Genomic DNA, 12,215 nt, shown 5'->3' on the forward strand with positions numbered 1-12,215 from the left:
AGAAGTACAGTACAGGGGGCATTAATTAATGTCTGTCCACCCCCGCGCTTTCTTTCTTTCTAGACTGCCCAAGGTACCCTTCCAAATCTCCGGATCTCCCGTCCTTCTAGCCGGTTACTGCTTTGGATCGAGGTCTGAGTGGATCCCTTTACCTAGTATCCAGTATTCCTCACCTAGGACCCCAACAAGCTTACTGCTTTTGGGGGAGGGGGTCCAGGTGACTTGTCTTGAATATTAAGTCCTAAGTCGAGTTGGAACTAAGTGGTTCGTAGGCACGATAGGATTGTCTGTTCCGGCACAGATGTGTATTGAGTGTCTTCTACGGGCATGGACTGAATGAGGCCTGAATTGCACTATGCCAGAGTACTGTGATGGTGATGATCAGTTACAGTGTGGTGCCCTATCTCCTTGGAGACTATACACCCCGCGCTTTCCCGCCATAGCTCGATCGCAGCTCAAATCCAGCCGTAGATGCAATTGGATCACCCGTGTGACGCAGGGATGCGCGTTGAATTAGCAAATGCATACCATCGTCGTCTTCTTGCTGAACACGGCATGCATGTCATGCCAGCCGGATGTAAATTTCGGTCTGTACTCTATCTAGGAAACTGCACTAGTATCACAAGAACAAAGATCGCTGGAGGCAAAAAAAATAAAAAATAAAAAAAAAGCCATACATGGTGACCCCGATGCGGTACCCCCTATCATATACACAAGTCCTTGATTTCCATATTAACATCCGAAAGTCGAATTGGAAAAAAAAAACGCAAAAGTCATTCCCACATATATCATTATAAGATCGCTTCCTCCGTGCTTGCACTTGAGTTTCGGAATGGGGCAAAGCTGACGGATCCCCATACGCTTTTTGGTCGGAGAACACCTTCCACCCAGCGGGAAGGTGGCTCTGGAAAATTCACATATCAAACCATCGATACGAGTCTCGTATATATGCCTCCTCAAAGCCCATGCTCCAGACGCCGTGGGCGCCCTTGACGCGATACGGGCCTTCCCACTTCCACGTCTTCTTCTTCTCCTTGTACGAGACGGCGCCGACATGCTGCATCTGCGAGGGGGAGATGGCCAACCGGTCCAGCCCTTCCTTCCCGGCCAGCATCTCGATGACACTGTCCACCGCCTTGGTGGGGACCTTGTCCTCCCGTTCGGCCAGGTACCGCAGGAGTTCCGGCACGTGGGCCCGGTTGTAGAGCAGGGCCTGGGAGCAGCAGCCGTGCGCGTTCATGACATGCACGCCGGGCTCCATGGGAAACCAGGTGACGCGGCCGGTCATGAAGAAGAGGCCGATGAGGGCGGGAACGCAGAGGAAGCAGACCACCAGGAGGAAAGGGTTGGTGAGCACGCCCTGGGTGGCGCGGACCTTGCGGCGGGCGACGAGGGCCACCCAGGCGACGCCGGCGACGGTCAACGCGCTCCAGAAGAGGTAGACGGGCCAGCTCTCCGAGTTCCAGCCCAGGAACTTCTCCGTGTAGAACAGGCGCACGTACAGCCAGTCCGTGGGGAGGAGGCCGCGCTGGCGGCCGTCCTCGATGCGGCGCACGCTCTGCATAGTGTGCTCGTACCAGTTGCGCTGGGCCACCACGTCGTCCTCCAGCATGATGATCCAGGGGGCGTCGCTGCGGTCGTAGCAGGCCTGCAGCCCCAGGCGGTAGTCCAGCAGCGACTTGCGCTTGATGTCCTTCTGCTTCTCGAGGCGGGCGATCGTCACGTGCGGCGCGTCCACCGTCTCGTACGTGAGCACCTCGTCCACGATCGTCGACAGCCACGTCTGGTTGTAGTCCGGGTGGTCGGCGGGGTCGCTGAGCGCGAACAGCACCTGGATGGTCAGCGCGCGCCGCTGCTCCGGCGTCAACGTGTCCTGGATCGAGGCGACCGTCGTGCCGAGATTCTGCTGCAGCGGCCGTTTCACCGTCACGATCCCCACGCAGGCGGTCTTGTCCTTCGGCGGCTGGTATTCGCTGGGCGGGAAGGGGTAGCTGATGCCGGTCTGGTTGTAGACGGACAGGTAGTCGAGCGATTCCTGGATGCGAGTCAGGCTGTATTTGGGGCGATAGCCTTCGGTGGATTCGAAGAAGAGGGAGCCCGGGTCGCGGAGGGACCAGAAGCGGCAAAGGAGGAGGAGGAATGAAAAGAGGATGGCGTAGGCGATCAGCAGAAGCCTCTGCTTCCTGTTGAAATGGTGGAAAGCCATTGGTCACATGCTGGGAGGAATTGGAGCGACGAGAGGGATGTCAGTAGACGGTGGCGGGGGTGGGAGGAGAGGAGGGAATTGGAGCAGGATATATATTAAAGGCGACAAAAGTGGGAGAGAGCGAGAACGCGAGAACGAGGGACACAAAAAAGAAAACAATTGCAGAGAAAGAGAGAGAAGTGCGAGGATGGAAGAGAGATAAAAAGGAAGAGAAAGAGGAAGAAGAACAAGAAGAGTCAGTCAGTCAGCCATGTTGCAGATAAGCAGCAGCAACAATGGGATTAGTTTCGTAAACTACTGGCAGCACAACAGCAACAGCAGCCAGACTAAGCCAGGGTCCGTCCATCGCTTAAGCAGCACTAGTCCTGATAAGCGCCTAGTTTAGTGCTTGTCTCGGGCGTGTTTTTCTTCCTTCTCTTCGCCCAGCTTCGTGTTTATGGACAGTGGAGTTGGACTCCCATTTCCAAGACTTTTCCAACTTGTTTTGAACCGACCGCTCGAGTGTCTTTTCATTGTCGGTTCCTGACCCACATTTCTCAGCCTTCAGCCTTCCCAACCAAGCACCCCAAACGATCAGGAATTACCCGATTAGGAATTTCCTACTCTAACCCCGGGCCAGCGGTGTTCACTTTACGAAGAAGGATTGAGGCCGTGCAGACATACAATATGAGCATTGGCCATTGGAGTCACTTGATTCAAACACCCCAGGATGGCTCCAGGCAGGCTCCATTTGCCCCTCCCAATATGGGCACCTGGCAGTGAAATTTGCAACCTGACCAATGATGGGGCGATGGGCGGTCGCTAAAAAAAGGGCGGGAGCAAAAGCTTAGCTTTTATTTTTATCAACAATCCCAAGTCATGGTCACCACTCTCTGCTTTGGTCAGGATGTCTCATGTGTCAAATTGAGGGGGGTTCTTCGATGATGTCACTGTGAAAAAGATCATCAATTGCTCTGGTTCGGGGATATGGTCTAGTAAAAAGGAGTAAGTTACTACCTACCAGGATCAGGATATGGTTCGGTGCAAACCACATGTCAGATAATGTAATCGCGATCTAGCCTTACCCAAGCCAAGGTCCACTGCCTCGGCACTCCAGTCAACACCCCGTGGATGTGCGGATAACTCAGGACTATGGACATCACATCCAATCCATTAACTTCAGAAGTATACATCCAAAGCAAATGTACCCCCATGATGAGAATATCAGTAAAAGAAATTTGTATCACAGCACCATGCTTGGCTGCGGGGTAAGGGAGACAGTTAACCGATCTGGCCGAGGCAAAACGTCTATACCTGACCTTAACTCATAGATAAACCATAAGGATATAGGTGGATAACAGCACCAACTTTATTTCCAGTATTTAGATACGCATTGCTTACAGTATACAAAGAGATCAGAAAAGCCTGTTGATCTTCAAGTCTGTAACCATCCAACCAACACCAAAATGGCAACCACCATCACCATCCCCACGTCCTACGAGACCCAGCCCACGCAGCACATCAAGCTCTCGCACCACCCGGCCGGCTCACCCACCGCGACCCCCGTCATCCTCGTCACGCTGAACAGACCCGAGAAGCGCAATGCGTTCACGGGCACCATGGCCACGGAGCTGGAATGGGCCTTCACGACCCTCGACCGCGACGAGCGCGTCAAGGTCATCGTCCTGACCGGTGCAGGCGACACCTTCTGCGCGGGCGCCGACCTGGATATCGGGTTCCCTGACAACAAGCAGGAGAGGCCGATTGATCATCGTGATAGGTAATCACCCTACCCATGACCTTTGATCGAATGGCAGACACAACCACTAACCCCCAACCAGCGGTGGCAGAGTCGCCCTCGCCATCCACCGATGCCGCAAGACCACCATCGCCGCTATGCAAGGCTCCGCCGTGGGCGTCGGCATGACCATGACTCTTCCTGCTACCATTAGGTAAAACCCCCCCAACCCCCCCTTTCCCCCAAACCCACTAACATTGGGAAAAGAATTGCCCACCAAGACAGCAAATACGGCTTCGTCTTCGCCCGCCGCGGCATCACCATGGAATCCTGCTCCGCCTACTTCCTGCCCCGACTGATCGGCTACTCGCGGGCCATCTACCTCGTCGCCACGGGGCAGGTCTTCCCCCCGACCGCGACGCATTTCGACGGCCTCTTCGCCGAGACCTTCCCGCAGCGGGATCAGGTGCGGGAGCAGGCGCTCGCGCTGGCGGACGAGATCGCGTCGAACGTCAGTCCGATGGCGGCGGTGTTGAATCGCGCGCTGATGTGGCGGGGTCCCCACTCGGCGGAGGAGGCGCATCTTCTGGATTCGAGCGTCCTGGCGCATATGTTTGCTTCGGAGTATGTGGTTTCCCTGTTCTTTGCTTGGTTACTTCAGAGATTGTGGGGGAAAGGAGGAAAGGGGAGGGTTCGATCCCGGAGACGGAGTCTGAGAAACGGCTACCACACCCAACGAAGGCAGCAGGCGCGCAGATTACCCAGTCCCGACACGGGGAGGGGATGGAGAAAGTGTGGTATGATAAGCTGACATTTGTTTCTCTGTTTAGGGACCAGAGAGAAGGGGTTCGAGCTTTCTTGGAGAAGAGAAAGGCTAATTTTCGGGCGACACTGGAGGAACACGGACCGGAGAATTATCCTTGGTGGGCTGAGGTGCACGTTGATCGGAAGCCGGCTGCTGTGGGGGAGTCTAAGTTGTAGGCTGTTCATGAGAGAAAGTAGAGCAGAAGCAGAGCTGGACATTTGGGAAAGGGGGCAAAGGTAAGAATGACAAGGCAAGCTAGCAGTAAGGAGGTAGTAGAAGAAGAAGAAATCCATTTCAATCGCTCACGGATACTCAATATTCATACAATCAAATCCACCAGACTCGAAGAGAAGTCCCGTACGGAGGATGAAACCAAATAAAACAACACAATGCCCAATCATGGAAAGGTAGCCCCGGTATGCAAAGTAGAGAAACCTATACCTCATAAACATTCAGGCGATGAAGTGGCGTCTCTTGCGGTTGTACGCTCTCTGATCCTTCAGCCATTGTCGGTAGCCCTGGACACTGCCGATCTTTTCACCGTAGTAGTCGGGGACAGGGTTGGCGATGGAGTTGGACGAAGGGTCGACGCGAAATCGGCGGATGCGATCGTAGAATTGCTTTTCTTTCTGTGATTCGAGATTGCCATCATTAGTATCTTCCTCATCATTTCGCGCGGCTGTCACAACATGGGGAGTGTTGTGAGAAAGCGAGGGCTAAGCTCACCTGTAGAAGGGAAGGCTTGTATCTCCGGTAGATCAAGCTCCAGACCGAGTTCCCCACGAAAGGACCAAGGAGCCAGCCCGCCGCACCGCACGCGGCAGTCGCCATACCCAGCACCACAAACGGATCCAGGCCCATCACCTGCGCGCCCAGGGACTCCAGATCCTGCGACGAGAGGACCTGCATCCCCAAGACCGTGGTGAAAGCCGAGGTCACGACTGACGAGGCTAGCGTGTAGCGACGCCGGCTGGCACGGAGCTTGAAGAACGAGTCCCAGTCCAGCCGCACGAGCTGCTGCCCGGAGGGGGCAGGCGAGGCGGCGGCGTTGGACTTGGCCCGGCGGAGAGCTGGACCGGAACAGAGCGAGGGAACGGGCTTCTGCGGGCGAGCAGCCGAGGTCTTCAGCGTGCGTGCGGCATTGTTGGCCGTCGCTGTGCTGGCCGTGCGGGCCGATGGGATCGCATGATACAATTGTCTCGTGAGGTTGCTGTTGGCATGTGCGAATGGTCTCAAGGTTGAGGTGGAGAAGCTTCCGCCGAGGACGGCGATGCGCATCCCGCAGATTGAGGTGCTGTGCATGGTTGTCGATGAGGGTCGAGGGGATGGTGAGGAAGAAGACAAAGCTGGTTGTCGATGATAGGTAGACGAGTTGGATCAGGTTCGGCGGAGAAAGATGCGCGGATTAGATAAGCGGCGGCTGCATGAGGTCACTGCCTCGAGTCGGCTACGCAGAAAGAGAATGCGTAATGGGTACGACTGAGGTTATGAGATGAGGTTTCATACACTCCAACCTGAGGTTCTTTCACTTTACTACGCCGGCTATGGTCTGAGAATATAAGACACTGGCTACTATATCTCCAGATTGGCTTGATTTGTTCAGGTCCAAAAATTCTATAATTATGTCTATGAGATAATGCCAAATCACAGCTCATACTCTAGACAGCTTCACCAACGCTGTACTACAAGTCTATACCGTCCTCTTTCCAAGACAATAGTGTCTAATCCTACCCCTACCATGTGCCACCCAATTCTGGTAAATGAGCAAGTGCGCTAGAAGTGGCCGTTCTGCTGGATGGCACCCGGGCGAGACTGGGGCTTGCTCGTTCCAAAGCCGTTGACACGTCCGTACAACCACTTCAGGGTGCCAGTGCTCAGCGCCATTACCACTGCGCTAATAGCAAAGATCCCAATACGACCTTCGAGACCCGCCACCTCAAAAATCGGATAAGGATATCTGGAGACATGAGTGGAGGGATTCGGCTCCGAGACTGCGAGATTACATACATTCCGTTGTATGAAAAGCACCTTTCGATCCAAAACCAATACCCTATCGCAATAGTGCTGGATAACCCCAATGAGGGAAGAATAGTAATGGTCCATGGCGGTGACAAAAGTAGGAGATCTATTAGAAGGATCACTGACGGGGCGGCATGGAAGCTTATGTCTGAATTTCCAGGGTTGTTAATGATAACGGGAGTCTGTGCTGTACGATCCTTGAGACTCACCAACATTCAAGGGAATGATAGCCCAGTCAGGAACGACAAGACGCTTGTCAATCTGAAAGCAGTATATTAGAGACACGAAGAGCAGGGGCGACAGGGTCGAACACTGACCAAGCGAAGACCCCAGTATAAAATACTAATCAGCACCTCCAATGGCGTACAGCACATCGAGAGGAGGTTCTTGACGAGAAAAAGGCGGGGTGATAGTGTCACATCTGCGATAAGCCCACAGGCCATAGTGACAAGAGACAGGGAGAGGCCTAGCACGGTGAGGTACTGATAAGGAGAGAAGTCAGAAACCGATGACGACTGGAGCTAGCAACCACGTACTTGAAAATGCCAGCCATATGCTTCGTTCCTATCAGTCACAAAGATAAGCATCAACATACTCGGCTCCCGAGGCCATGGATCCGGGGAAAGACTAACGCGTGATTGGGGTTATCGTGCATACTAAGAGATTGATTGGTTAGCAGCTGAACCAGACTGACCTCAGGCGCACAGCTCAGGATCAGTAAGCACATACTACTTGAAAGACCATATAAAGCTAGTGAGACCCAGAAGCTTAACAGTGGCGGAGGTGGTTAGTGAGACAGTCCATGGAACGGTACTGAAAGAAATGGAGATGGAAGTTTAGACATACATGGACCAGAGCTGAGAACCCTCTGGAAGGGCTGGCCATACGTTGTAAAGGATGCTTTCTTTGAAGCGATTCAGCGACGGCTGAGGAACCCATAATGCCAAGGGTCTAGAAGATCGAAAATTTGAGTTAGGAGATATGCTCTAGAGTAAATCAGAAAAAGATGTAGGTTGATATGATTGACAGGGAGTTGACAGGGAGTGGAATGATACTCAGTAATCCACTCAGACAGTAAGGTATGATGATATCACAGCTCCAGACTCAGGCTCAGCTGCTTCCCCGGGTTTCCCGGGCCAGCACAACCTAAAGCAGGCTAGTGGGATTCTCACCCGACGGACTGACCGACTGACATAACTACGGACTAAGGTAACTACCTACCTAGTAAGTTGTGGCGCTGCCTGCTCGGAGAAACCTCCCGGAACAATTGTCACTGAATAGACTAAGATAGCCTAACAGTGGAATTCCAGCCAGTCTTATCTGCCCTTCTCTGATTGACGGAGAAAGCCGATGACTGTGGTTATCGGCAGGTTATCTGGCTCATTGACTGGTCTACGTACTCCGGGTGGATATACACTAACCTAAGGTATACTTTGGTGATGGATAACGAATGAGTCCCCTTCCTAGTCAACTCCCCCGTACTAACCAAGGCTAGGCTTGACTGCAACAATCCCCATTCATTGAGTTCACTCATTCACCTCCTCTTTTCTCTCTCCTGCTTCTCCGGTCCCCTCCATACCGTCACGAGCATTCTAGCCCTACGCATCTCGATCTATAGACAGAAGAATACCAAAGCATCGCTTCTAGAACAAATCCGCAGCTAGTTCGTCCCACACCTCGATGACGAAGAGCGGGTGTGGGTGTCTTCTTGATTATCGTTTCTTAGCATCCTGGGTCAAACACCCTACATCAACGCACCAGAAACACCCCCATTGGGACTCATCTCCGGACTCTAGCAAGAAGAAAGTGTTTTTCGACTACGTTGTCTGCATGGCGATCTTATTGTGCAGATCGATCCGAAGCTATTTCAAGATCCCGGCCATTAGCTCCCCTGGTCGTGGATTTCTTTTGCTGGAAATATTCCCTCAGCCAGATCGGATCTGAACCTCAATGCCTCGACCGAGAAGGCCCGGGGCCCCCGAGCCGAAACGAAGGTCGCGCAAGGGCTGCTGGTGAGGGTCTCCAATGCGATCTTTTCCACTGCTGGATTTGACTAATCGTGCATGTTTCCAGGCCTTGTAAAGCACGCAAAGTGAAGTGGTTTGTGTTACCTTCTCTCACTTAGTTCACAAAGTGCTATCGTAAGCTGATCGCTTTTACAGTGGTGAGGAAAAACCGTCGTGTCTCAATTGCCAGCGCCAGAATGAATTGTGTGACTACCGCATCAGACTGAACTGGGGAGGAAGAACCAGAAGAAAGTCATCGGTAGACTCTCCGATATCGCATTCGAGCAGTCCTTCAGGAACCTATGGCTCGTTCTCACTATCACCGGCGAATACCTATCAGTCCGACAATTTGTCGTCCTCGCACTCACACAAAGCCACATCTCCAGAGTCCGAGAACACAGCACAATTTCCAGCCACAGAGGAATTGCAATGGGATGTCGAGCTTTCCGAAGAGATGGCGATAGGGACTCCGGCAGCTTATTCTAGAGGGCTACATGATATCCATGAATCTCCAATCTTTGGCCAGACTCTTTATAGCTCCAACCGTACAAATGGCAAGAACTCTGTAGACAGCATGAGGGCTCTGTCACCCCGACAGGATGGGATATCTCCATGGCCAGACCTGCCCCAAACCAGCACCGCGACCGTCTTTTCTGCCTCCGCTCCAACATCCCTGGAAACCATCGTCTCTCATCCCTCTCCTGTGGACACGAATTCCAGTATAGGTTCTTGGGCCACCTTGAGTTTCTCGCCTGTCACGGCTCTATCGCGCCCGGTTTCGTTTCTCCGGCACACCTCCGAATCACATCATGCGACACCCACAAATAATCGGATGTCCGATCATGGCATTGAGTTCAACAGCTATTTTTCCGCGGCCAACGCAAAAACCACTTATGACAACTACGTTCAAGAGACATCAGGCCTGGGCTGCTCAGACTCACCATACGCAGAAGAATCCGCCATGCCGTCATTGGACGCGAGCGAAGGAGCCCAATCCCTAGAGGCACAGCCATCCGTTCGCTCGGAGAGCTACCTCACCAAGATCATGAACCGTCCAATAGCCTCGGACCGCAATTTCAATGGCGCGCAGATGCCTGGCTCAAGCACGCGCCTGCATCAATATCCCGACACCCCGAGTCAAAGTATGGTCGCAACGGATGCCTCAAGCGCCGAGAAAAAATGGCAAGCCTATCTCACAAGCGTTACAGACAACTACGGCTTGGATCGCGGTCGTCCTGATCTGGATTTGAATAGGAATGATGATCATTCTGCCATTGACATCAACTATGCTCTTGACTTGATCAATGCACAGAGAATTACTCCCCCAGGGTCCACCCCTCGAGGCGGCAACTTGGAAGGCGTGGAAAACGACACCTTCGATTGCAGCAAATACATGTATTATGCTTCGCCTGTACCGATCAACATCCCACGCTATTTGTCTCCGCTGCCACCATCGCTGGTCAAAACACCAATCAATCTGATGTACTTTCATCATTTTCTAAATCATACGGCCAAGATGCTGGTTCCGCATGATTGTGACGATAATCCATTCATATCCGTACTGCCGACAAGTAAGTCTTTGACTTGTCTGAACTATTCAAGTCTCTCGTCTGACTCCACCAAAAGTGGCGATTAGTGACTCGAATCTGCTTAATTTGACGCTGGCATACTCAGCTAGCCATCGGGCTAGATACCTCGAGCACCCGGAGCCGGCAAATCGGATTGCGCATTGGGTGAGCAATGTCTTCCCAACTCTACGCCTAGCCCTGGAGGACCCTCACGAAAAGGTCACCGATAACCACCTTGCTGCTGCTATAATGCTCCTGTCGTTGAAGATTGTCTCGCCCAGTACTTTTGAAGTCCCAATCCCATGGCAGAGCCACCTCAAACTTGCACGAGACTTGTTTTTCGCTCGGAAGGAGCAGATGGCTTACCCGGGAAACCTTGTGGGTGCGTTCCTGACTCGCTGGTTGAGTTACCTTGACATTGTTGGAACATTGTCATGTCGTCATAGCGAACCGCCCTCGCTGGATTATGCATCCGTTCTCAGCGCTTGCAGTGGTGTCGGGGAGTATGACGAGTTTCACATCGACTGTTTCACCGGGTTCACACCGAGGACAGGCCAGTTTCTCGCGCAAGTCGGGAGACTGACTCACCAGTGTGACAATGAACGGTTCGATGAGTCGGGCATCTTGAACCCAGACTGGAAACCTTCTCCTGCTGCAGTCGTTGCCGGCGAAGCACTTCTGGCGGACATTGAGCTGTTGGAAACACACGCCCATGCCAACGGCACCCATTTCCATCTCGGTAACATGGACAGCCTTGCTATCGACAGGGCGTTTCGATATGCCGGACTTTTACATCTCCATCGTCGTGTGCTTGACACATCGCCTCTCTCTGAGCCGGTCAAACATGCCTCGGACGAGCTCCTGAAGGCAATGGTCGAGATCAGACACGGCGCCTCTGCCGAAGTGGGCGCGTTGTTCCCTCTGTTCACCGCTGGGTGTGAGACCACGGACCCTCATACCAGGGCAGATATTCAGGAGCGGTTCAAAATGATGGAAAGAACTGGAATGAAACAGGTGAGCTAACCGGACGTTGTGCCGAGATGATGCACTAACTCTTACATCTATAGATCCAGAATGCGCGTAAGTTAATGCAGCGCTGCTGGGACGAGGGCCTTCCGTGGATTGCGCTGGCTGAAGGAGAATTTCTCGGATGATCGATCTGACTCTGTCCTGGTTATTATGTAAGGTTCAGCAAAGTACTCCTCATGCTTTGGACGTACACTCTACGAGCACTACTGTTCATCTTCTCTATCTTTTTGAGGTTATGCATGAAATTGACTATGCACCTTTGGTGGACCACTGGTCTCGCGTTGAAATTCTCTTGGTACATACATGTAGCCGATTAGGGTTGTACCTCTATAGTTTCAAGTTCCGAGTATGAAGGAGTCTCACCTTCATCAGTATCATTTCCAGCGTTCTTGTATGCCAGTAATCTATTTTTTTGCTCTGTTTGGGCTTACCCCAACGTCACCCAAAGCTCTCTCGTCCCTTTAATGCGAATCTCTCTTCAAGTAACTAAACACGTATATCTGGGCTTTTTAATTATAATATAAAAGCCTTCTTGGTAACCGATCTGGTCACCAATCACTTGTTCACTGAACTGTGCTATCTCTCAAACAAGAAGCAACTGCACCGCTCACCGCACTGGAAGCACAACACTGCACTCGCTCAGGGCTCTTGTTCCAAAGAATCGCTCAAAATGGAAGGCTGCACCAAACAGCTCTACTTCTATTGCAGCCCGAAAGGGTATAGCGAGTTGGTGCTAGCGCTTCTACTCTCTATGGTGATCGTTCTCTGTTTACTTCTACATCGTCTTTTGTCATTGGCAGTTTCATGCTCGGCAGTTAATCGCTTCCCAGCCTCAGCTCACAGTGAGCGGGGCGTCATTCACTCC

At 52.5% G+C, this 12,215-nt stretch overlaps 5 protein-coding genes across 5 annotated transcripts; 2 read left to right on the plus strand and 3 right to left on the minus strand.

Annotated features, from left to right (window-relative positions):
* Positions 1-547: 547 nt before the first annotated feature.
* On the minus strand, positions 548-2,439 carry BO66DRAFT_394116 (uncharacterized protein). Its single transcript, XM_025647914.1, has one exon. It carries the CDS (start codon positions 2,204-2,206, stop codon positions 914-916), a length of 1,293 nt encoding a protein of 430 aa, XP_025500891.1. The 5' UTR covers positions 2,207-2,439; the 3' UTR covers positions 548-913.
* Positions 2,440-3,636: 1,197 nt separating this feature from the next.
* On the plus strand, positions 3,637-4,904 carry BO66DRAFT_422413 (enoyl-CoA hydratase/isomerase family protein; the record flags this gene model as incomplete). Its single annotated transcript, XM_025650048.1, has 4 exons — positions 3,637-3,965; positions 4,027-4,137; positions 4,191-4,547; positions 4,754-4,904. Exons 1-4 carry the CDS (start codon positions 3,652-3,654, stop codon positions 4,902-4,904), a joined length of 933 nt encoding a protein of 310 aa, XP_025500892.1. The 5' UTR covers positions 3,637-3,651.
* Positions 4,905-5,180: 276 nt separating this feature from the next.
* Positions 5,181-6,030, minus strand: BO66DRAFT_413867 (presequence translocated-associated motor subunit PAM17; the record flags this gene model as incomplete). The annotated part of the gene is made up of 2 exons (XM_025649443.1): positions 5,181-5,357; positions 5,455-6,030. 2 exons carry the CDS (start codon positions 6,028-6,030, stop codon positions 5,181-5,183), a joined length of 753 nt encoding a protein of 250 aa, XP_025500893.1.
* A 298-nt stretch (positions 6,031-6,328) lies between these two features.
* BO66DRAFT_355628 (putative integral membrane protein) lies at positions 6,329-7,787 on the minus strand. The gene is made up of 8 exons (XM_025644858.1): positions 7,594-7,787; positions 7,477-7,514; positions 7,380-7,403; positions 7,287-7,311; positions 7,065-7,232; positions 6,957-7,008; positions 6,736-6,895; positions 6,329-6,685 (listed from the first exon to the last, which is right to left on the minus strand). The coding sequence occupies exons 1-8, from the start codon at positions 7,684-7,686 to the stop codon at positions 6,502-6,504; spliced, it is 744 nt and encodes a 247-aa protein (XP_025500894.1). The 5' UTR covers positions 7,687-7,787; the 3' UTR covers positions 6,329-6,501.
* Positions 7,788-8,697: 910 nt separating this feature from the next.
* On the plus strand, positions 8,698-11,475 carry BO66DRAFT_329968 (Zn(II)2Cys6 transcription factor; the record flags this gene model as incomplete). Its single annotated transcript, XM_025644042.1, has 5 exons — positions 8,698-8,759; positions 8,821-8,847; positions 8,910-10,324; positions 10,380-11,335; positions 11,389-11,475. 5 exons carry the CDS (start codon positions 8,698-8,700, stop codon positions 11,473-11,475), a joined length of 2,547 nt encoding a protein of 848 aa, XP_025500895.1.
* Between the last annotated feature and the right edge of the window lie 740 nt (positions 11,476-12,215).

The sequence above is a fragment of the Aspergillus aculeatinus genome (assembly GCF_003184765.1).
Source record: "Aspergillus aculeatinus CBS 121060 unplaced genomic scaffold BO66scaffold_45, whole genome shotgun sequence".
Taxonomy (NCBI): domain Eukaryota; kingdom Fungi; phylum Ascomycota; class Eurotiomycetes; order Eurotiales; family Aspergillaceae; genus Aspergillus; species Aspergillus aculeatinus.

Excerpts from the sequence above, each read along its gene's own strand:
- BO66DRAFT_355628 (XM_025644858.1), bottom strand. The coding sequence starts at position 7,686 with ATGGGTTCCTCAGCCGTCGCTGAATCGCTTCAAAGAAAGCATCCTTTA. Across the intron at positions 7,404-7,476 it reads TTTATATGGTCTTTCAAGTA|TATGCACGATAACCCCAATC; the intron begins GTATGTGCTTAC and ends TCAATCTCTTAG. Across the intron at positions 7,009-7,064 it reads TATACTGGGGTCTTCGCTTG|ATTGACAAGCGTCTTGTCGT; the intron begins GTCAGTGTTCGA and ends TACTGCTTTCAG.
- BO66DRAFT_394116 (XM_025647914.1), bottom strand. The coding sequence starts at position 2,206 with ATGGCTTTCCACCATTTCAACAGGAAGCAGAGGCTTCTGCTGATCGCC.